General features: G+C 58.2%; 2 protein-coding genes across 4 annotated transcripts in view; both read left to right on the top strand.

Moving 5' to 3' along the window:
* MBD4 (methyl-CpG binding domain 4, DNA glycosylase) overlaps positions 1 to 23,272 on the top strand; it is a 201,609-nt gene that overhangs the window by 31,415 nt on the left and 146,922 nt on the right. The gene's annotated exons all lie outside the window — the stretch shown is intronic.
* The window catches only part of PLXND1 (plexin D1), a 58,111-nt gene continuing 34,964 nt past the window's right edge, over positions 126 to 23,272 (top strand). The window contains exons 1-5 of one of the 3 annotated variants that reach the window (XM_081801580.1): positions 126 to 1,480; positions 18,820 to 18,996; positions 21,681 to 21,812; positions 22,073 to 22,173; positions 22,255 to 22,384. In XM_081801580.1, the coding sequence (XP_081657706.1) occupies positions 161 to 1,480; positions 18,820 to 18,996; positions 21,681 to 21,812; positions 22,073 to 22,173; positions 22,255 to 22,384 (1,860 nt within the window). In that variant the 5' untranslated portion in view covers positions 126 to 160. The remainder of the gene's footprint in view (positions 1,481 to 18,819; positions 18,997 to 21,680; positions 21,813 to 22,072; positions 22,174 to 22,254; positions 22,385 to 23,272) is intronic. The other 2 variants (XM_081801568.1, XM_081801577.1) reach the window with 2 other exon arrangements.

The following is a 23,272-nucleotide window of genomic DNA, read 5'->3' as shown; positions in this document are numbered from 1 at the left end:
TGAGCCGGGCCGGGGCGCCGGGGCCGGGGGCCGCTGGCTCGGGCAGGAAGCGCCTCGCGGCCCGGGCCCGCCCCCCGCCTCCTGCCGCCTCCGGGCTCCCGGCTCCCGGCCGCGCCGCGCCCCATGCACTCGCCGCGCCGCGCAGCCCGCGCACGCCCGGATGGCTCGTCGCGCCGCGGGCGGCGCACCCCTTAGCGCTCGGGCCGCCGCGGCCAGCCCCCTGCCGCGGCGCCCGCCATTCCGGGCCCCGTCACCGTGCCCGCTGCTGCCGCTGCTGCTGCTCCTGGGGGCGGCGCGGGTCGGCGCCCTGGAGATCCAGCGCCGGTTCCCCTCGCCCACGCCCACCAACAACTTCGCCCTGGACGGCGCAGCGGGGACGGTGTACTTGGCGGCCGTCAACCGCCTCTATCAGCTGTCGGGCGCCAACCTGAGCCTGGAGGCCGAGGCGGCCGTGGGCCCGGTGGCCGACAGCCCGCTGTGTCACGCCCCGCAGCTGCCTCAGGCCTCGTGCGAGCACCCGCGGCGCCTCACCGACAACTACAACAAGATCCTGCAGCTGGACCCCGGCCAGGGCCTGGTGGTCGTGTGCGGGTCCATCTACCAGGGCTTCTGCCAGCTGCGGCGGCGGGGCAACATCTCCGCGGTGGCCGTGCGCTTCCCGCCCGCCGCGCCGCCCGCCGAGCCCGTCACGGTGTTCCCCAGCATGCTCAACGTGGCGGCCAACCACCCGAACGCGTCCACCGTGGGGCTGGTGCTGCCGCCGGCCGCCGGCACGGGGGGCAGCCGCCTGCTCGTGGGCGCCACGTACACCGGCTACGGCAGCGCCTTCTTCCCGCGCAACCGCAGCCTGGAGGACCACCGCTTCGAGAACACGCCCGAGATCGCCATCCGCTCCCTGGATGCGCGCGGCGACCTGGCCAAGCTCTTCACCTTCGACCTCAACCCCTCCGACGACAACATTCTCAAGATCAAGCAGGGCGCCAAGGAGCAGCACAAGCTGGGCTTCGTGCGCGCCTTCCTGCACCCGCCCGACCCGCCGCCGGGCGCCCCGTCCTACGCGTACCTGGCGCTCAACAGCGAGGCGCGCGCGGGCGACAAGGAGAGCCAGGCGCGGAGCCTGCTGGCGCGCATCTGCCTGCCCCGCGGCGCCGGCGGCGACGCCAAGAAGCTCACCGAGTCCTACATCCAGCTGGGCTTGCAGTGCGCGGGCGGCGCGGGCCGCGGCGACCTCTACAGCCGCCTGGTGTCCGTCTTCCCCGCGCGCGAGCTGCTCTTCGCCGTCTTCGAGCGGCCGCAGGGGTCCCCCGCGTCCCGCGCGACTCCGGCCGCGCTGTGCGCCTTCCGCTTCGCCGACGTGCAAGCCGCCATCCGCGCCGCGCGCAACGCCTGCTTCGTGGAGCCCGCACCGGACGTGGTGGCGGTGCTCGACAGCGTGGTGCAGGGCACCGGGCCGGCCTGCGAGCGCAAGCGCAACATCCAGGTACGCCGAGGGAGCCGGACACCCGCCCAGGGGGGCAGGAGGGAGAGCGTGCGGCTAACGGGGCGGGTTGTGCGCTGAGCGGGACACAGGTGTGAATGTGTGGGACCCAGACGCGCGTGTGGAGACCCAGGAACGTACTCTGGGCCCCAGGTGCATTTGCCGGGCCCCAGGTGTCCGCCATGGTGGGGGCACGGGTGCAAATACGGTATAGGTGTGCGCCTGCGGGCACTCAGGGGAGTGCTGGGTTCCAGGTGAGCGTAACTAGGTGTGTGGGAGGGGTCAGGGGTGCAGCTGTGCGCTGGAGCGAGCCAAAGGGGCGTCTAGAGCCCAGGTGTGCAGGTGGTGGTCCTAGGTGTGTGCTGAGTGCAGAGCAAGCGAGTGCATGTCTGCCCAAAGGTGGGGCCCGGGCTGGCTGTGTGAGCCTATCAGGGCTGCCCTGGGAGTTGGCAGATGTGTGCTTGGGTGTGGCCGGTGTGCAGGGAGGCATGCAGGTGTGCACCAGGGCCCTGCAGATGTGTGTGAGGGGCAGCAAGGAGGGAGGGACAGGGGCGTATGCGCCAGATCTGTGTGTCACTGAGCTGGTCATGCAGGAGTGTAGGGCAGGTAGAAGTGTCCCAGAGGGACATGGGCAGCAGGGTGGGCCTGGGTGTGCAGTGGGAGGTGTGTGGCAGGGAACACAAATGTTTGGGAACCAGCAGGTACTCTGGGGAGACCACTGGTTGGCAAACAGGTGTGTTCCTGAGGCCAACTTTTATTCTCTCATTCAACATATATATATATACTGAGCACTTAGCAAGTACCAGTCATGGGGGCTGTGGGCTGGCCGACCACATTTGTGGAATGCCCACTAAGTGCCTCAAATGGCATAACTGGCTTGGTTCTCACAGCCACCCTCAGAGGTAGGCTCTACTCTCATCCCCATTTTACATTTGAAGAAACTGAGGAACAGAGAGGTTAAATAACTCGCTCAAGATCACACAGCTGGAAACCAGCAGAGACCGGGTTTGAATCCAGGCTGTCTGGCCTCATCTGTGTTCTTAACACCACTGATCCTTTGCTGCCTAATGGATACGGAGCTCAGTGTGTGTGTGTGTGTGTGTGTGTGTGTGTGTGTGTGTGTGCAAGTGTGTTGGAGAAGTCTCAGGTGGCTGGTGTGGGGAGGTGCGGGAGCCAGGGGAGTAGAGGGAGGTGAACAGGACTGTGTGCAGCCCTGGGGTATGCAGGGGGGGACAGGAGAGGGCCAGGGGCTCAGGAGGGAGTGAGGAGGGGCCAGGTGCAGCAGCAAATTGGAGGGGTGGGAATGGGGCCCAGGCCGCTGGGGCTGGGTTAGACCGAGGTGGGGGATCACTGTGGTGTGTTGACCTTGCGGGGGACATGACACGGGTGTAGAAGGGAACTTTGTGCAGGTCCCCTCAAGAAAGCTCACTAGAAAGGAGTCACTTCTTCCGGGGGCCGTGAGAGGTGGGACCCTGTGCCTTTTCCACACTCTGCATCCTCGTGTGAGGTGGGGGAGTCCATTTCAACACCTAGGAAGCCTCAGTTTCTCCCTCAGCAAGATGCTGAACTCAGCCTTTTCCTGGTGAGCCCTCCTTGGGGCCAGGCCCCCCGTGGCCCTGCCCCGTCCCTTCTCCATGGTCTTCAGGCTGCAGGCAAGAATCTCATGAGATTAATTATTCCCCTGTGGGTGTGCCCAACACTGGGGCTTTGAGAAAACACGGATTCCTTCTCCTGCTTTCAGGCTCCCACGGCTGCCCACCACCAGCTGGCTGGCCGCCCTGAAAATAAAGGTCACGGTGGGTGAGTGGGGCAGACTGCCACCCACAGGGGCTAGCCAGGTCAGGGCTGGCTGCCTAGCCCTGTGATTGGGACATCTACCATTCCCCTCCGCAGAGCCACATCCTCCAAAGGGGTGTGTTTGAGGGTACAAGCTTTGTTTGGGGGTCTCAGGGCCAGAGGAGGTGAGTGGGAAGTCATTCCCTGTTCTACAGAGGGAAGACCCTACTGTGGTGGCCCGGGCTGAGGTCAGGCCAGCCCCTGGGCCTTCCTTCGGCCTTTCCAGGGCCTGTGTGTCCATCCAGGCCCTTGGTGTGGGTTGATCCATGGGATTCCTCAGGCCGCCACTGCAGTAACCCCCTCCCCCTCTGGCAGGAACCGGCCTGGTTCCCACGGTCCCCAGCCTGGCCTGGTGCAGTGACTCACTCTGCTGAAGGGGGTTGGGGCTTCCTTCTCCTTAGAGGGGCAGGGCCTCTCCAGGGACACAGCCCCAGGGACAGAGTGGCCATGGGCCTTCTCCCCACCCCAAGGTGGGGTCAATTTCTGGCCCTCCTCAGCCACTCTCCCTGTGTCCTCCACACCCCTCTCCCCTTCCCCTTGCCTAGTTGTGGGCACGGGACAGGGCTGCTGGGCCATATCTCCCAGATGTGTCCAAGGCCCCAGGGTCTGGGCCTATAGTTAGCGTAGCCGTGGGGCGGGGTGGGGCGGGGGATGGTTATTCCTGCTCCGGCTGTTGCCAGCTCCCCAGTGACAGGCCAAGAACTTGGACTTTGTACCCTGGATTCAAATCCTCCTCTGTCACTTCCCAGCTGTGTGACCTTGGCAAGTGACTTAACCTCTTTGAGCCTCAGTTTCCTCCTCCGTCAAATGGGGACACTAAAAACAAATCCCTAAGGATTGCTTCAAGGATTAAATGAATGAGTTAATGTGAAGCACGTGGTGCCTGGAACATAGTAGCACCTGGTAGCTGCCTGCCGTTCTTGCCGATACCCCAGGGGCCTTATTAACACCGCTCTGGGCTCGGCCCCAGACAGCGCTGACCCCTTTTGGCTTCTACAGCAGGAAATACCCCACCATTTCCCACCTCTAGCCCAGATGAAGGCCTCAGTAGACATTTCCTAAGGCCCTACTGTGTGCCCCAGGCTGGCACAGTTTCTGCTCTCGTGGCCCGTGCAGGTGAGCAGAGGGCAGACGTGTGGCCAGGCACTTAGAGCCCAGGGGGCCAGGGGGCGGGTGATAAGAGAACATGGACAGAGGGAGCCCCAGGAGGGGACATCATAGCTTCTGGGGGAGGTGCTATCAACGTGGAGGTGGATGGATGAGCAAGGGTTAGCCACGTGAAGCTGGCACAGGAAGACGAAGGGGTCCCAGCAGAGGGAACAGCCTGTGCGAAGGCCTGGAGGTAGGAAACAGCAGGGTGGGCCAGAGCAACTGAAGGTGGTCCCTGCGGTGGGGGGTGGGGGAGGAATGTGAGAGAGGGGCTGGGGGAAGGGGGCAGCACCTGCGGGTGTAGGGAGGCTGCATCGTGGAGTTGGGACTGTATCCTGGGGGTGTGGGAGCCATGAAGGGTCTTAGCCAGAGGAGTAATGTGATCTGAATGAGCACCTCACTTTCCTCTTCTGTAGAATGGGAGCAATAAGAAGGTACTTACCTCAGGCGCCTGTGGCTCAGTTGGTTAAGCGACTACCTTCGGCTCAGGTCATGATCCTGGAGTCCCGGGATCGAGTCCCGCATCGGGCTCCCTGCTCGGCGGGGAGTCTGCTTCTCCCTCTGACCCTCCCCCCTCTCGTGTGCTCTCTCTCTCAAATAAATAAATAAAATCATAAAAAAAAAAAAAAGAAGGTACTTACCCCCCAGGACTGTTGTGGGGATTAAAGGAGATAACACCTGTAAAGTCCTTAGTAGAGTGCCTGGGACACATGTTTGCAATTATAGTTGACTCTTGAACGACTCAGGGGTTAGGGGTGCCGACCCCCTTGCACAGTCAAAAATCTGCATATAACTTCTGACTCCCCCACAACATAACTACTAATGATAGCCTCCTGTTGACTGGGAGCCTTCCCAGTAACATAAACAGTGACTGACGTATATTTTATATGTTATGTTCGTTGTATGCTGTAACCTTACAAGAAAGAGAGCTAGAGAAAAGGAAATGTTGTGAAGAAAATCGGAACAAAGGGAAAATACATACAGTGCTGTCCTGTAAAAAATCCACATATAAGTGGGCCCACACAGTTCAAACCCACATGGTTCAAGGGTCAACTGTACTCTGATTATTTTTAATATAATTATTTTAGAAAGTCCCTAGGTGGCTAGTGAGAGGGAAGATGAGAGGCAGGAAGAGTAGTTGGAGGGCTGCTGCTATCTTCCAGGCAAGAGATTCACTCACTTACTCGAAAATATTTCTTGAGCACCTACTATGTGCCAGGCCCTGTGGTGGACCCTGGGCGCGGTGGTGGAGGTGGTGGGTTTGGCCTTGTTCCGGGGGGCTATGTAGGGCCTGGTCTGAGGGCAGAGAGGGAAGCAGTGGGTTCCGGCCAGATTGAGGTGCCAGGATGTAGCCCCAGAGGTGGGGATGGATGGGGGGAGCAGGAAGCTGCCCAGTCTGGTCCAGCATCGGGATGGAAGTTGGTGCTGTCAGAGTAGGGCATGCGGTGGGGTGCCTCTGGGGGAGAGGACGGATTTGGTCTGGGGGTGTTGGGGGAGTTCCAGGCACCTGGAATCCCTTTCTCTCCCAGAGCCATCTGGCCTGACTTCTCTAGCAGCAGGTGGTCTCAGTACCTGGGGGACAGGACCCTGCCCTTCCATCTGTTCTCTAGGGACATCTGACCCTCAAGTGAGGTGGCCAGGGTGGGCCTCTGGAAGCCCAGCCTCCCACTCTTGCTTGGGAGTCTTTTGACCCCATGGGTCCAGCCCCTCCATCAGAGTGATCTCAGACATTCCAGCTTCTCACCTGGAGGACTCTGTCCTCTGCCGCCCACCTTTATGACAATGAAGCCTTAGCCTCTGCTGCCACCTTCCATCCAGGAATCTGCTGGGGAAGGGAGAAGCTGCCGAGGTGCAAGGTCAGAAGCAGGGAAACTTGTCCACCCCGCCAGGCTTTGGAGGGCCCCAACTTTGTCCCTGATTATTTTTGGCATATTTGGGGCCGTTGCATGATTTTGAGAGAGAAAGTGAGTGCGAAAATTATCCTCCATTGTGTGTAGCTTGGATCCCTTTTCTCAATTTATGTTTGAGGTGAAAGCCAGTTGGGAAGTTGCTGTGTGCTGTCGATGAGGGAAACTGAGGCACAGGCTTATCCAGCAAGGCGAGGGCAGGCCGAGTCTAATTCCTTGCCTGGAATCTTTCCTCTCAACCTTTGAGTGACCGTGATTTTTTTTTTTTTTTTTTTAAGTCAAAAGGAAAACCAACAGGGAAATACCAATGCTGCATTTTCAAGGTGTCTTTTTATAGTAAAGGTGGAAAAAAAACCCTCAGGCTGTTTTAAACTGGCATGCGGTGGGTGGGTGCTCATCGTCAAGAAGGCGTTTTCTGAACCAATTTAGGGGCTGAAATGCTGGGTGGAGGTGGAGGGAGACAGAGCTTCCAAGATGGGCTTTACATTTGGAGTTGGGCTGGGGGCTGGGAGTGAGCTTCCCGTGGCCAAGGGTAAAAGCAGACACTTGGTGGGGCTCAGGGGGTTCCAGCAGCATTGGCCAAGATGACCTTCTAGCCTAGAGAGACAGACCTTGGGCCAGGCGACAGTTAATATCCCAGCCCACCCTGGGAATGTCACCAGTCCTGACTTGCATGTACAAGACGTTGAGTCCCATTCTCCTGCCCATATGCTGTGTGACCCAGGGTGAGTCATTTACCCTCTCTGGGCCTCATGCTTCCTTATTGTAAAAGGGTACAGTGTCTACCTCTGAGGTTGTGGGCGGATTAAAATCTCACATGTGGTACCCAGGAAATGGCAGGTGGAGGTATTAGTAACAGGAGGGAAAACTACACCTGAGAAAAATGAGCTCAGCATGTGTCAAAGAGCCAGCAGAGCAGGGAGTGCACAGAGGAGGGGGGTCAGGCCCTTGGAGGAGACGGAATCACACCAGGTCCTAAAGGTGACTTGGCTGGGCGAGCCAGAGGGGTGAGGCAGGGGTGTGTCCAGGGCCGCCCCACTGAGTGAGCTCAGAGGCAGGAAGACAGAGGCTGACAGGGAGAGAGTGGGCATGTTTTCACTGCCGTTGATGGGGCAGGCGCCGAGCATCTGGTGGGCCTGAGGGGTATGCGGAGGGTAGGTGCCCTGTCAGCTCTCTGGGGCTGGATAATAAACATTGCTGAGCTCCCAGTTCTGAGTGGGGTCACCATGTTGGCCCTTCACGAGTACCAGTGTGTTTGATCTCATAGCCCGCCACCATGAGGCAGGAAGGTCTGTTATCCCCAGCTTACAGATAGGGAAACTGAGGCCCAGGGTCACAGGGCTGGTTTGCAGGAAGGGGGATCCGCAGACTGGCTATCTGGCACCAGAGTCCATGGTGGGCGATGGCTAGTATTAGCTGTGAGCTCTCGGCTGGGAGTTCTGCTTACCCTGCCCCATGGAGACTTGGGCAGGGCCCTTTGTACAAAACCCTCTTCTGTGACAGCACCACAGGCCCCCAATGGCAGCTGGGAGCTGATGGGGCAGTGACTCAGTTCCAGAGTAGGGGGAGGCTGGCCGGGGCATCTGTCAAGGCTGGGGCTGGCCAGGCCTTTTGAGGAAGTGGGGAAGGCAGGGAAGTACTAGTTGCATTCATGTCTAAAAATGTGATCCTCTGGATTCTGGAAGGAGTGAGCCTCCTGGCCCTTTGAGTGTGCAAGTGAAGGATGTGGTCAGTTTGTACGATGACTTGACAAATCTCTTCCAACACTGACCCCAGCCCTGGACCAGTGCTGGGTGGATACTGGGGCTGGGAGGCTGCCTCCCCTCCAGGGCAGTACGTGCCATCCAGGGTTTGCTAGGAGAGGGGATGGCACATCTGTCCGGCCCTAACCATACCCACAGTTAGGACCAGCCACACCCAGGCAGGCCCAGAGGGTGCATGAGTGCTGGACCCTGGCACCGACTCCCTGGATTCAAATCCTGGCGCTGTGCCTTCCTAGCTGTGGCCTCAGGCAAGTCACTTACCTTCTCTGGTCCTCCTTTTCCCCGTCTGTAAAATGGATTCAGCATCGGGAAGAACGGGGCAGCCTGGTGTTCAGCAGAGGCTGTGTGAATCAGCATGAGCCCCTGCAAAAACAGTCTACGAGAGCCAGATTTGCTGGCCCATGGCTGCTGGTTCCCCTGGACATGCAGGAGACAGGTCGGGTTCTGTGCTCGGGTTGCTGGAGGGAGAACAGACACGGTGTGTATGGAAGAGGAGCATGAGGGCCTGAGCCCTGGGCCTCGTGGGGGCCCGCACCCTTCCCGGACTTCGGTTTCCCGATCTGAGTTGGGCTGTGGGGTGGCAAGGGGGCGCCCGCCATCCCGGAACGGCTTCTCTCAGCGCCAGTGGGGCCTCTGGTAATGCTGTTGTTGCTCGGGGGTTTGCGTCAGGCGTATGGCAAAGCTCTTTATATAGAGTCTATCTTTTCATCGCCCCGGAAATGGAATGAGATGAGTGTTATCCCTAATCTACAAAAAGGGGAAACCGAGGCCCAGAGAGGTTAGGTGACTTGCCTGAGGTCACACAGTGGGTAAAAGGTGGAGCGGGTGTCTCGCTGCAGAACCTGTGCTCATCCCCTTTACTCCCTGGTTCCTCCCGAAACATCGACTGAAGGGGTGTGATCCAGAGGGGCCCTCAAGGTCACAGTGGGAAGAGGTGAAAGGGTCCATCCTGAAGGGGAGGAAATAGACACCCAGCGCAGCCCTGGCCTTGCTGGGGCTGCTGTGAGGGGTGAGGGCTTCCCAGTGAGCCCAGCGCCTAGCATGGTCCCAGGCATGGGGCTCCTGTCGCCCAGGACTGCAGGTGCCTCTGCCTTCACCCACCAGAGCCCACACCTCCTAGGCAGCATCTCCTGCCTGTCCTTGCTCCTGGTGGAGGGTTCTCTAGAATGTGGCAGTAGAGGAGGGGGCCCAACTTTGTTACATGGCAGCCCCCAAAAAGGAATGAGTCAGACTCTGCCCCTACCCTCCAGGGGCTCCCAGACAGTCAGGGAGGAGATCATGACAGAACATATGCCACAACCAGGGCTGCACACTGCCTAGCCTCTTCTGAGGGAGTCCAGGAAGGCTTCCTGGAGGAGGGGGATGTTGGAGCTGGACTTGGGCGGATGGGGTTGGGGAAGGCATTCCAGCCAGAGGCAAAGGCCCAGAGATGTGGTAGAACGTGGCTTGGGTAGCAGGCAGAGATGAAGCTGAGAGCGTGTGGGGTCTGGGGTGCAGGCCAAGGATTTCGATGCTGTCCTGTGGGCTGTGGGGAGCCAGCAAGGCTTCTGGGGAGGAGTGAGACATAGTCGATCTGGTTCTAGAAGGGACTGCATAGCTGCTGGCCCCTCATCCGCCCTGCTAGGTGCTGGCAGAAGCAGGAGGCTCTCTCCCAGAGCCCCCACTGTGGCTGGACCAGGTGACTCCCGTGGGCCTCTCCAGCTCTGACAGTGGTGTGGGGATTGCCATGGAAACCAGCCGGTGCCGCGTGGGGACAGGCCTGGAAAGTCTCCTGGCGCCATCCACGTGCATTTGGATCCTGGCTACCCCCGGAGTGTGGCCGTTCTCTTCTTTTCAAAGCCCGTGTTTGGGCCAGAGCTGAACCCAACAGGCTGCCTGGATGGGCCCCTGCACCAACCCACTCTCCCGCTGACACTCGATGCCACCGAGATCTGAGATCCGCTGGGCCAGCAGGGCTGGCCCCTCCCCGTCCGCCATCCTTTACCCTGAAACACGATAAATCACACACTAGAGGAGGGAGGAAGCTCGAAGCTCCATTATGAGGCCCAGCAAGGCCCCAGTGGGGCGTTAATCACGTAGTGCTTTCTGCTCTGATCGGTAAATAATGGGGGGGCAGTGGGCAGAGGCCTTGAAGTGGAGGCCAGGCCCGGGAAAGAAGCTAAATGGGTATCTGTGGTCACCTCCGCCCCCATGTCCCTCTCAGGGCCCGTCCAACATCTGTGTTTGAAGTGAACGAGCCCTCCAGAAGTGGCCATCTCCTTGATGGGCCTCAGTTTCCCTAGCTTGCCACCCAGGGCCTTTCCAGCTCCAGGCAGCCAGGCCCCCAGCAGCTGTTGGCCCTGCCCAAGCAGAGCATTGGGCGGACAGGCTGTGGTTAAGGGCAAGGACTCCGGAGCCAGCCTGCCTAGGTTTCAGGCTCGCATCTGGCCATTCTGGCTGTGTGACCCTGGACAAGTCGCTGCTCTGTGCCTCAGTTTCCCTTGCTGTAAAGTAGCACCGACTTATTAGGGTTAAATTAGGCTATACAGGCCGGGGCACAAAGCCAACTTATTATTGTGTTGTTGCTACTACTGTATTGTTGTTATTTTAAAGCTGTCCCTTCCCAACTTGGGAGTGATCTCTGAACTGAGATGTGGGCAGCTGGAGAGAGGGACCCCTGTGTCACCTCCATGTCCCCAGTACTTGGGACCCAGCCCAGAAATGTTTGCTGGGGCCTCCAAGCCAGCCCTGTCCCCTCCACTGTGCCCACAGTCAGTTATATGATGACTCCGGGACGGAGGCCAGCACCCAGGGGACAGGGAGGAGGGTGTGAGTTCCAGTCCCTAGGGCTCCTTGGCCCCAGGAGGAGGAAGGCCAAATGTGCCCGATAGAGGCAGCTCAGCTCTCAGCTTCTCCTGGCCCACATCCCCTCTAGGGGAAGAGGCTGGGACAGAAACCGTTCCAGGGAAAGGAGGGCTGGAGCTGCAGTGCTCTGCTGCCCCGCCCCCCATTAGAGCTGGTGTTGGGGGAGTGACTACCCCGGGCAGGGAAGAGTCGCTGGCTGCCCATCCCACACTGGGCTCCTCTGGGACCCCAGGGGGAAGGGCTGGAAATGGGGCCAGGCTGGGCCAGAATGAGAAACAGCTTCAAGAAGGGGGAGCTGGGTGTCTGGGGGGGGGCCGTGTCCAGCTAACAAAACAATGGCTGCTTGAGTCAGCGGCTGCGGTAGGAGTTCCCAGGCAGGCCTGAGCAGAGCGGGCCTCGGCCGGGCCCCCAACACGCGTGTCGTGGGTGAGGGTGGATGTGGTGGAGCGGCTTGTCCTGGGCGGCTCCCGTGTGACCTGCCCAGCTAATGGGGAACGTTGACTGAGAATCTGCAGGGGTCAGTACCGAGGGCTGCTGTGAGCTGAGCTCTTTCCGGCAGCCCTCGATGGAGGGTGCAGTTATTGTCCCCATTTTACAGATGCGGAGACTGAGGCTCAGACAGGAAGCAGCGTCCCATGGTGAGTAATGAGCAACGAGACTTGCTACGTCAGGAGCCTCAGTTTCTCTGTCTGTAACATGGGGACACAAGTGTGCGGCTGTGAGATAGCTCTGCTCGGGGCCTACACGTAGCAGGTCTTCCGTCCAGCCGGACCTCTGACCTCAGCCTGGGGGCTGTCCTTCCAGCCTGCAGCCAGCGTGTGGCTGGGCCTGGGGTGCCAGTTGTGGCTAGACAGACGTACCGTGCTCAGGATGGCCTGGCTGTCTGGTTCACACAACCCTTCCAGACGGTGCTCAGCTGGCCTGGATGAATGCAGGGCTCTGGGTCTGGGTGACCCACCTCGTGCAGAGAGGGGATCAGGGAAACAGAGCAGGCCTCTCTGAAACGCTGGAAGGGTCTACCCAAGCTGCCGCGTCCATTGCTACTTCTCGGGGTCTCCCCCCGCACCTGATTCAGGCAGCCTGGGGTCAGGTAGGGGATTGTGGCGCTGTGTGGCCTGAGGAAGCCTCTGCCCCTCTCTGTACATTGGTTTCACCTGGGCTCAGAGCCAGGCCTCTTGGCTGTTGTTCCGTGGCCCAGTTGCGCGCACTCTCCCCGCCTACCCCTCCAGGAAGTCAGCATCTTGATCACCCACTGGGAGGTGCTGGTATTTCCTTCCCCGGCAGCGGGCGGCTTCCTCCGCGGTGTGGGGGCCTTTGCCATGTGCCCCTTAGAGCCAGCTCCATCCTGTTTCCTCCCTGGGCCGGCGCACAGTAGGCCCACGGCTCTTTCCATGACTCAGTTTACCGTCAGTGGAGGTGTCCGCTCAGGGGAGCCATAGCCCATTAGCTGTGGTTTCTGAGAAGCTGCACCGGCTAACGTGGGAGGGAGGAGTTTGGGTTTGGAGTCACAGGCTGACTGACCTTACTGAGTACCCGCGTGGTCAGCCACGAGGGTGACCTTGAGAATGCTTCCCCCTTTAACGTCAGGGCTTCTGAAGAAGGGTGGGGGAAGGACTGCTCACCTGGGCCCTGTGTGAGGCAACAATCCCGCAGAGTTTAGTGGTTCCTTTGTGTAGGCCTCCTGCAGACTGCCTGTCAGACCCCCGTGACCACCCTACCCGATCCTTGCTTGTTCCCTCTCCTCTAGTCCTTGTCTCTGGGGCATTCTCCTGAGGGAGACTTCCTTGTCCTTGGCTGTCCAAGCTGAGGAGGGCAGGGGAGGGCATTGAGGGGAGCCCCAGAGGGGGCAGGCCAGGTAGAGCAGGGCCTTGGGGCCCAGGAGCAAAGTTTGGGTTTATGTTGAGGGCACTAGGGATCCACTGATGGCTGTTGAGCTGCAGAGGGGACACACTGGTTTGTGGTTGCTTTTTTTTTTTTTTTTAAAGATTTTATTTATTTATTTGAAGAGAGAATGAGATAGAGAGAGAGCGCAAGAGGGGGTAGGGTTAGAGGGAGAAGCAGACTCCCCGCCGAGCAGGGAGCCCGATGCGGGACTCGATCCAGGGACTCCAGGATCATGACCTGAGCCGAAGGCAGTCGCTTAACCAACTGAGCCACCCAGGCGCCCTGCTTTTTTTTTTTTTAATAAACTTTTTATTTTGGAATACTTCTAGATTTACAGGAAAGTTACGACAATAGTACAGATAGTTCCTGCATATCCTTCCCTCCATTTTCCCCATTGCTAAGGTTTTACGCTCCCATGGTACATTTGTCAAAACTAAGAAACCAACATTAGTACTTTGCTCTCAACTGAACTCAAGACTTTATTCCACAAGTGTTCTTTTTCTTTTCCAGGATCCCATGTTGTACTTAGTGCCTTACAGTTTTGTTTTTTTTTAAGATTTTATTTATTTATTTGACAGAGAGAGACACAGCGAGAGAGGGAACACAAGCAGGGGGAGTGGGAGAGGGAGAAGCAGGCTTCCCGCCAAGTGGGGAGCGCGATGCGGGGCTCGACCCCAGGACCCTGGGATCATGACCTGAGCCCGAAGGCAGACGCTTAACCGACTGAGCCCCCCAGGCGCCACCCAGTGCCTTACAGTTTTAAAAAGCTTCCTTTGGCCACTGTGGAGGGAGAGGAGGGGGTTTGGTCCAGTCCCAGCCCAGGTGTATTTTTTTTTTTTTTTAAAGATTTTATCTATTTATTTGAGAGAGAGAGACTGAGAGAGAGAGAGCATGAGAGGGGGGAGGGTCGGGAGGGTCAGAGGGAGAAGCAGACTCCCCGCCGAGCAGGGAGCCTGATGCGGGACCCGATCCAGGGACTCCAGGATCATGACCTGAGCCGAAGGCAGTCACTTAACCAACTGAGCCACCCAGGCGCCCACCCCAGGTGTATTTTTTAACACCCAAAAGGGATGGTGTGTGCTTCCAGCTCCTCACGGTGAAACTTCGCTTTCCTGGGATCTTGGGTCGATAACAGTCAAACACTTGAGGTGGGAAAGTGCCCTCAATTCCCGAGCACAAAGCCCCAACAGCTGGTGTCTTCTATCCCTGGGACAGAACTCCTGGGCCTTGCAGCCTGCCACCCGGCCTACCATTGCTGCCTGACCCTCCTCAGAGTGCCACCTACAGTGGGGCTGAGGTTTGGTGGGGTCTGCAGACAGGATGCAGAGGCCTGAGAAACTGGGCTCTTGAAGCTCTTGCTTCAGCCGGCTTCCTGGGGAGAGAAAGTCAACACAATTACAGTTGGTAGTGAAATCAATATGTCAAGAGTTTTAATGGGAAAGTGGGCAGAGCTGAGCTTTGGCCCCAGGAGGCAGCTAGCTGAAGAGAGAGGGTGTGTCCTGCTCTCAGAAAAAAAGCTGAGACCCGCAGCAGCTATTGCTCGTCCCATTTAGAGAGGGATACACTGAGGTTCTTAGAGGAACCAAAAGTAGCAGCCCGGTGTTGCCTGGGCCTGAACACCTGACTCCCCTATGTTGCCACACACACAGTAGGCATATAGGTGGCCCATATGTTGCTCTAGTTCTCCAGCACCCAGCATGGCAGTGTTGTTCTCAATCTCTGTTTGGAAAAGAAGCAGCTGAATATAGTCAATCACACTTTAGTCAAAATTAGTCTCCTCTCTTTAGTAAACAGTCATCCTAGAGCACAGTCTCTACCCTGGAGAAGCTCATGTTTATGCTACCATGATAAATGAAAGTGGTAACCAGCACAGTGCCGTCCAGAAGAGGGGAGATTTTTTCTGAGTCACATCTTGAAAGCTGGTGAAAAATTTGCTGCCTGGACATGTCTGGCAAAGGGACTAGCATGGGTCAAGACAAGGGAGACTGATGGGCCAGGGGAAGTATGAGGGCTCAGAGGTGTGGGAAGGGCATTGGCTGCTAAGGGAGTAACGGTTATGAAGGATCAGGAGCCTGGGTGGGAAGGTGTGGCCACACTGGAGGAATTGCAGAGGTTGGTGTGGTCAGAGCAGAGGGTGGGACAGAGGAAAAAAGCGAGACTTGAAGCCTGAGCAGCTGGAACCAGACCACAAAGGCCTTGAATGCCAGGCCTGATCCTGAGGAGAGCTGGGCGCTGGAGATGGGTTTGACGCCAGGGAGGATTTAACCAGTTTTGTGCTTAGAAAGGTGGCTCTACTGGATTGGAGGGGGCTGCTGGGAGAGGCCAGCCCTCCTCTGCTCCCAGGGGAGTTTGTGTTTTGAAAGACCTACGGAAAGTGAGACTTGAGGGAAGGCCGGTGCTAAGGGAGGAATTTCAGGCAGCGTCAGCCGGTCAGGGTGGTATTTTGGGCCCCTGGAGCTAACTGCCCCCAGAGACCAAGTTTGGTGGAGGCCACACTTGGGAGGGCTGCTACGTCCCCAAGGGCACTGTCCCCCTTTCCCAGGCCTGCAGCCCCCTCCCCCAGCAGGGGAAGCATTTCCCGCTCCGTGGACATGGGTCCCAGCTTCCACTTTTGAGCCGGTTCGAAGCCTTGTGATTTCCCCTGGCAGTCCAGAGTCAGCTTCCCCTCAGAGCACAGATCATCCAGAGCAGCTGATGGGGGGTTACTTCTCCTTTAAAAATTTTTTTTTAGATTTTATTTTTAGGATAAGAGAAAAAAAAAAGTTGGAGGAAAGGCTTTTTAGAAAATTCCTTCGGTACAGAATTAATGGCTTGTGAACGTCAGGGCGGGCAGGCGAGAGCTGGATTCCCGGCGTGTTCCTGCCTCATCCTCTCTGCCGCGACCAGCCCACAAATCACCCTCATCTGGGTGCCCCGTCCGGCTTTTCCTGGCTGGCTGGGGTCTCCCATTGTGGGGCCCAGGGCAGAAAACCCTAAGGGTGTCATCCAGGGCCTCCTAGGTCTTCCCTTCCCTCCCCGCCCCGTCCCAGAGCTCAGGGAGGAAAATCATGTTCTCCAGGCAAGGGTTTACAATTTTAATTTTAAAACAGCTTATTATTTCATGACGCAAGGAATCCATATTCAGTGAAGAGAAGTTATGTAACCCCTAGGAGAAGCTTCCCTCATGGCAGGCCTCAGACCCAAGTGCCCACTCTCCCGCCTACTTGCTGACAGAGCTCCCCTCACCTCTTCCCCTGCAGCTGCAGGATGGCTGAGGGGTGGGCCCGGGACCAGGAGAGGCCGCTGGGGGAAATGGTCCAGCATCCCCTTTCCACAGCTGTCCCCCACCTCGGGCACACACAGAATGAAGTCAGGCAGGGTAGGTCTGAAGCTGCAGGACAAGAGGGAGCCAATTATGTGACAGTCTGGGGAATGACACTCTGGGCAGAGGGAACAGCATGAGCAAAGGCCCTGAGGTAAGGCCCAGTGTTTGAGGAACAGAAACGAGCCTCCCCCTCCCGTGGCTGGAGTGGAGGAGTGTGGGTGAGGAGGGCGTGGGATGGGTTTAGAAGGGCTGGGGCCCCTGATGGGAGGATTTAGGATTCAGTGTTTATTCTGAGTGTTGTGTAAACCATCAGAGGGTATCAAGCTGGGGAGGCCTCTTTGCATTTTTAAAGGGCTCACTTGGCAGCTGTGTTCAAGGGGACATGTCGAGGTCAGAGCAGGCTCAGAAAAGAGGGGCTGGGAGAGCCTCCCGGGGGAGAGGCTGCCTTAGGGGCTCCTGGGCAGTCCAGCTGGAAAGCTTTAGAGGTAGGCATGATTTGTCCCAAATTCCAGTTTATAATATTTGAGTGACAGTCCTATCTGAAACGGCAGCAGCGTCAGCTAACACTTCTGGAGCATTTAGGCATAGTGCAGGCGCTTCCCAACCAATGAGCTCATCCCACTTCTTGTGAGGGGAGTGCGGGAGATGCGCCTACTTAATAGTTAAAGAAATGGAGGCTCAGAGAAGCAAGGTCACTTGCCCGGTCACCCCTGGCCATCCTGTGGAAGACCACCTACTCTTGGGTTCTGGCCCAGGGGCGGCCTCAGCCCCACCCCACCTCTGGGCTCAGGGCCTGGCCCCCCAGGGATGCTCTGGGATACAGGTCTCACCTAGAAGCCTGTGGGGCCTGAAACTGTGTTTATTCGCCCAAGGACAGGTGGACCTGGTATTTATTGTTTGTTTTTGAAAACTAGCTGGGCTTTTGAGCAAACCGCACACGGGCACATCATCAGTGGCTTAGGCTTGCAAAAAGCACAAATGAGAAATTTAAAAAGAAAACAACAAAAAGACTCTAAGGCTGCTCCCTAAAGCTGGTTCCGATGCTACATTCTAGTGACCTTCTGAGTCCCTGCTCAGAGCTTCCGCTGCCCATGTTCCAGCGTCCAGGGGGCTGAGGGGGGCTCATGTCTGCTGCTAGTTTCAGTCATAGAGTCATGACACTGCAACTGGTGATCTAGAGTGGGCTCCTTCCCCTCTGAACCTCAGTCTCCCCATCTGTGACATGGGACCTCATAGGGTGGCCAGGATATAGGGAGTTGATGCCCAGGCCTGGTACAGTGTCAGTTCTCAGTAAACGCAGCCTGTTATTTTTTTTTTTTTAAGATTTTATTTATTTATTTATTTGAGAGAGAGAGAGAGCACACAGAGGGAGAGGGAGAAGCAGACTCCCCGAGTAGCAGGGAGCCCGACGCGGTACTCGATCCCAGGACCCTGAGATCATGACCTGACCTGAATGCAGACGCTTCACCGACTGAGCCACCCAGGCGCCCCAAACACAGCCTGTTATGTTCACCATCATGACTATTACCTTATTGTGGATGCACCAGCTTTACCAAAACGGCCCTATGACGCCCTGTGACTTTTCTCAGCCGGGTATCTTTGTGCCTCGATCCATACGGATTTGTGGTGTCACTCAGTGGTGGGGGCGGCTCTCCTGGACGATGCGCCATTATCTTCCTGCTCAGTCCTGCAGGACCCTGAGGTTGTGTCCCCCTGTCCACTCTTCTGAACCATCCTTGTGTCTGCATCCTTGTGGATTTGCACGATTATCTTCCCAAAGGTGTTTTCCTGGAGGCCTGTTTGGTATTTTTGTGCAAATTGCAGAAGGAACCTTCAGAAGGAGCAACAAGACCCAGGGAGGGGGTGGGAACAAGTCCAGGGCATGGCTGGGGGCTGGGGTCCCTAACTCCATTTGTCTCACTCCAGCGTGTGCTGGGACTGATTCGCCACTTGGAGTGGCGCTGGGCCGATGCGGACGGCAAGGCTATGCACTTGGACACGACTTGCCTTGGTCTGCCCATCTGTAATGTGGGCAGATGAGGGGGATGCATGGTCGTGGGAGAAAGGGAGGGCCTCGGTGTGGGGAGGCCTCAGTCTGGGGTCTGGTGAGCTGCTGGGAATTTGGATGGTGGTGCTGGGGTCAGAGCAGGGGCCCCGGGAGAAGGAAACCCCCTGGTTGCTGTGGAGACCCAGCCAAGGCAGGAGGGACGCCTCTTGGGTAGCAGCAGGTAAGCTGAAGCGGAGGATGGCCTCAGGAGGTCTGGTGTGGACTTCTCTGCTCTGCCGGCTGTGGCCAGCCACGAGGGGCAGCTCCAAGTCCATGAGGGTGTGTGGGCCTCACCCTGTCCTTACCTCACTGGCCTCCTGACCTTGTCCCGCTGCCAGCTCTTCCTGCCTCCATCACAGAACTTTTCCTGTACGGTTCCTACCTACCTGAAACGTCGTCCCCTTGGGGCAGCTCTGTGACAAACGCTGAGGTCAGGGGTCAGTCTACGGGGGATAGGGCCCTGCTTGTGTTTGGGCCTCAGCCCGGACCTGGGCATGTAAAGCCACAGCCGGACTTTAAAGCTCTGATGCTGAGGCCTGACATACAGTGTGGGCAGGGAGCCAAAGAAGGTTCTAGAGCCAAGGTCTGACATCCTGCTTCTTTTGCAGCTGCAGCCAGAGCAACTGGACTGTGGGGCTGCCCACCTGCAGCACCCGCTGTCCATCCTGCAGCCCCTGAAGGCCACGCCTGTGTTCCGAGCCCCGGGCCTCTCCTCTGTGGCCGTGGCCATGGTCAGCAACTACACCGTGGTCTTCCTGGGCACAGTCAGTGGGCGGCTGCTCAAGGTAGGGCTGGGGGGGTCAGGGCTGGGGAGGCTGAGGGGAGGCTGAGTCTGAGGAGGCTGTACACGTGGCCTCTGCAGGCCTGATATTAGCCCTCGTTCCCTCCGGTTTGCCCTAATACCATACAGTTTACAAAGCATCTTTCACATCCATTTCTTCTACTCTTGCTCATAACAAGAAGGGCCGTGTCCTGCAGAGGAGGGAAACCAGGCCTGAGAGAGGCCCTTCTCTTGGGTCTCTAGGACTCGGGCTTTGAAGCAGAGGGATCTCTGTTCAGGTCTCTGGGCTCTGCCACTGCTAGCTACTTGACCTTGGACAGTGCATTTTCTCTCTCTGAGCCTCAGTTTCCCCATCTATGGAGGGTTGTAAGCCCTGCCTCTTGAGACAGTTGTTGGGCTTTGACAGGGGAAGACCACAGCCTGGCAAGTGGGGGCTCTCTTGCCATTTCCTCCCCGTACCCCGCTGGCCTCCCTCTGAAGATTCCCCCTCCCCCACCCGCCCCAACCAAGATGACTGCTTTCTGGAGGTAATGATTCCTGGAGCTGGGAAAGGTGAGAGGACTCTTACCACCATGGGGTAGGAAGGACTTTCCAGGGCCTGGGCCAGCTTCCTCCCAGCCACCTCCCATCCCCTGCCTGTCAGGAAAGTCAGCTGCCTGGCACAGCTCCAGTGTGTACCAGGCCCTGGCCTAATTGACTCAGATCCGATAACTCAATTCCCTCAGCTGCCCAGGCGGACGCCACGGGCTGGTGGGGCGGGGGGCGCGGCTGGGGATCAGTGCCCTGGCTGCCTGGCCCCGGGACCCTAGCTGGCCCACTAGCAGTGGTGGGGGAGGGGCCAGGTGTGGGAGCAGGGAGGGGGTGGGGGGCACCCTTCTCAGCCTTTGAAGCCCCACTGAGGGTCCTTAGGACAGTGGGACTCATGTTTTGGGGTCAGATTCTTGGGTTTAGATCCTGGCTCTGCTGGCCCCAGCTGTGTGACCTGGGGGTGGTTGCTTCTCACCCTGAGCCTCAGTTTCCTCATCTATCATGGGGAAAATGAGCTGGACCATCCCAGACTGTGGTCAGAGTCTACTGTCCCCTGTGAGGGAGGTAGCACCAGGATTCCCGTTTCACAGATGAGAACACTAAGCCGCCGAGAGGGGAGGTGACTGCCCCAAAGTCACACAGTGAGAGCTGGGGTTGAATTCAAGGCCAGCTGACCAGGAGCCCACATGACCCCTCAACCCAGACCTCTTTACCCACCACCCTGCGCTGTGCACTGTCTTCTCCCACCAGCCCTTCCCTGTTCAGGGCTTAGATTACAGCACCTGGCCTGGGCTCTTGAGCACAGTAGGTGCTCAATAGTTGTTTGAAGGAGTGGAAATAAGCTGAGTATCTGGTGGGTGCCTGGGGGGAAGGCTGGAGACTGAGCAGGGGCCAGGCTGCCTGGGCAGACTCCACCAAGAGGCCAGCTGGGATGGATGATATCTCAGGGGTTGGAACAGAGCCTGTGGGAGGCTGGGAAGAGAGTAATTTCAATTTGGTGTGTGGAGAGCATTTGAGAAGCTCTTCTAGAGGAGGTACCGGGAGGACAGATCTTCGCTGAAGGGAGAGGAAGAGAAATACTCCAGCGGGGAACAGAGCGTGCGCGAAGGCCTAGAGGCTAGAATGCCGGAGTTGGGTTGAGGGGGTGGAAATGAGCCTGGAGGAGTAAGCTGGGGTCTGTTGTTGGGGCCTTGAATGCCAGAACAAGTTTATTCCATAAGCGGGAGGGAGCTACCAAAAGTTTGGAGCCCACAGAGGAGGGCCGGGCAGTAGGAGGCCCCTGGCAGCTGGCCCAGGGAGGCATCTAGACCACTTGTCCCAACTCAGGGCCTGGCGGGGCCTCCAACAAGGCAGCATGCTAGCAATGTGAGGGGACAGCCAAAAAAGAAAGTTTGGTGGAGCTCTGGTGGGCACTATCTGTTCTCAGGAGGACATGCAGAGGGGCTCTCAGAGCTAGGGGAGCTTCTAGGCCTCAGGTAGTTCTGGTCGGCCTCTTGCCGGGACCCTGGACCTCACCCCCTCCCCTCATCCTTGGACTGTGGGGTCACACAGGCCTGGGCTTGCACTGTGACCCTGAAGTGTCTTCATTTTATGACTCACCAAGTCTGTAGCCTCTCTGGGCCTCAGTCTCCTCATCTGTGAAATGGGCACAAGAGGGGAGGCATGAGAAGTGTGGCCCCATCAGCGCTTTGCAGGCATCTTCTCCATGTGTGCTCACCACAGTCCTGAGGGGCGGGAGCCATCGTGAGTCCCATTAGGTCAGGAAGCTGAGGCTCTGGCGGGGGGAGTGACAACTTGTATGTTTGTACAGCTTGTAAATGTCAAAGCCAGAATTCAAACCCACGTCCCTGCTCTGAGGCATGATGCCAGACAGCCTCCCAGAGAATCTTTTGTAAACTGTAAAGTCTGTATGTATTCACATGGTGGGATGTGCTGGGGAAGATCAGCGAGGGAAGGAGCTCCTGGTGGGGGGACCCAGCAAGGCACAAGTGTAGAGACTGGACCCCCTGGCCTCCCTTACATGTCCATGATTTCCCACTGGCCCCAGAAGGCCGGAAAGAGGATGAGGCTGAGACCCCAAGCCTCGGTCGGGTCCCCAGCTGCCGTGGGCACCATCCTGGCGCCCCGTCACCCTGATGCCCCCACCCCCACCCCCCACAGATCAACCTGAATGAGAGCATGCAGGTGGTGAGCAGGCGGGTGGTGACGGTGGCCTACGGGGAGGCTGTGCACCATGTCATGCAGTTTGACCCGGCAGACCCTGGTTACCTTTATCTGATGACGTCCCACCAGGTAAGGCCAGAGCCCCAGCCTGACAGGGCCCCCAGACATACGAGCTTTCTCCCTCTCTTCCTCCCCGCAGGAGCACCTTCCCTCCCCATCCCCTTGGTCGGCTAGCCCTTCGCCTCCCAGAGTAGACACCACCTCTGCAGGGGAAGCCCTGTTTCCCCATGTGCCCCCTGTTATAGCCCCGAGCCTCAGTTTCCCCAGTGTCTCAGGGCCCTGGCCATGGCTGATTCCCCACGGAGCTGGGCCCTCACCTCTGCCTCCAGATGGCCCGGGTGAAAGTCGCTGCCTGTGCCGTGCATGCCACCTGCGGGGACTGCGTGGGGGCCGCCGACGCCTACTGCGGCTGGTGTGCCCTGGAGACACGGTGAGGCTCCCTGGGGAGAGGCTGGGCACGGCGGGGCGGGGGGGAGCCCACTGGGGCCTGACCAGCGCCCTGCCGCTCCAGGTGCACCCTGCAGCAGGACTGTGCCAACTCCGACCAGCGGCATTTCTGGACCAGTGCCAGCGAGGGCCCCGGCCGCTGTCCCGCCATGACGGTCCTGCCTGCAGAGATCGACGTGCACCAGGAGTACCCAGTGAGTCGCGGGGGAGCCAGCGCTCAGCTCGGGGGCGACACGGGGTGGGAAGCCGCCCTTCATCTGGCCCCCAAGCCCTGAGAGGTGGAGACTCCTGCGCATGGTGCCCCAGGGACCCGGAAGTGAATAACGAGAATGACTGGGCTTTGCTGAGCTCTCACTGAGTGCTCAGCACTCACTCTGCCCGAGACGGTCACCTCTGTTAGGCCTCACACAACTCTGTGAAGTGGATGCTCTTAACATCCCCATTTTACAGATGAGGAAATTGAGGCACAGAGAGGGAAAGTGACTTGCTCAGGGTCGTACAGCTAGGGATTAGGGGAGCTGGGATTTGAACTCAAGTGGGCAGGCTTTCGAGTCTCAGGAGGGAGGGCGCAAGTTGGAGGGTAGAAGGAGAGTGAGTCCCCAGCCCCCACCTCTTTCCGGCCCCAGTACAGGGAAGGGGCAGAGGGGCCACCAAGTGCCAGGCCACTATTGCTTGTTCTCAGATGAATCTGCAGTGTGGAGACCTGGAGCTGCTATGGCGGGCGGTATGGGGACAGGGGCTGAGGGACAGACAGCCCTGCCCTCAGTGACTTCTCTGAGGCTGGGTACCCTCATCCATCAACAGGGAGAGATGGTGGTTCTAAAGGGCCAGATGGGGCCTGGGGCTCCTCTGCACCCCTCTCCCCATTATCATGTATCACAGAGTCCTTCACATGCTTTATCTCATCAGGCGGACTGGGCATAGGTTTGTCCATCTATCCATTCATTCCATTCATGTATTCATTCATCAAATGTATTCTTGAGCACCTACTATGTGTTAAGTGCAGTTCTGGACTCTGGGGACACAGCATTGAACAAGACAGACAAAGCCTTGGCCCTTGAGCAGCTGCTTGTGGGGGCTGA

Source organism: Leptonychotes weddellii, chromosome 1 (assembly GCF_054177405.1).
Source record: "Leptonychotes weddellii isolate Sample4059 chromosome 1, ASM5417740v2, whole genome shotgun sequence".
NCBI classification, from domain to species: Eukaryota; Metazoa; Chordata; class Mammalia; order Carnivora; family Phocidae; genus Leptonychotes; species Leptonychotes weddellii.
This window is presented reverse-complemented; position numbering and strand designations above follow the sequence as displayed.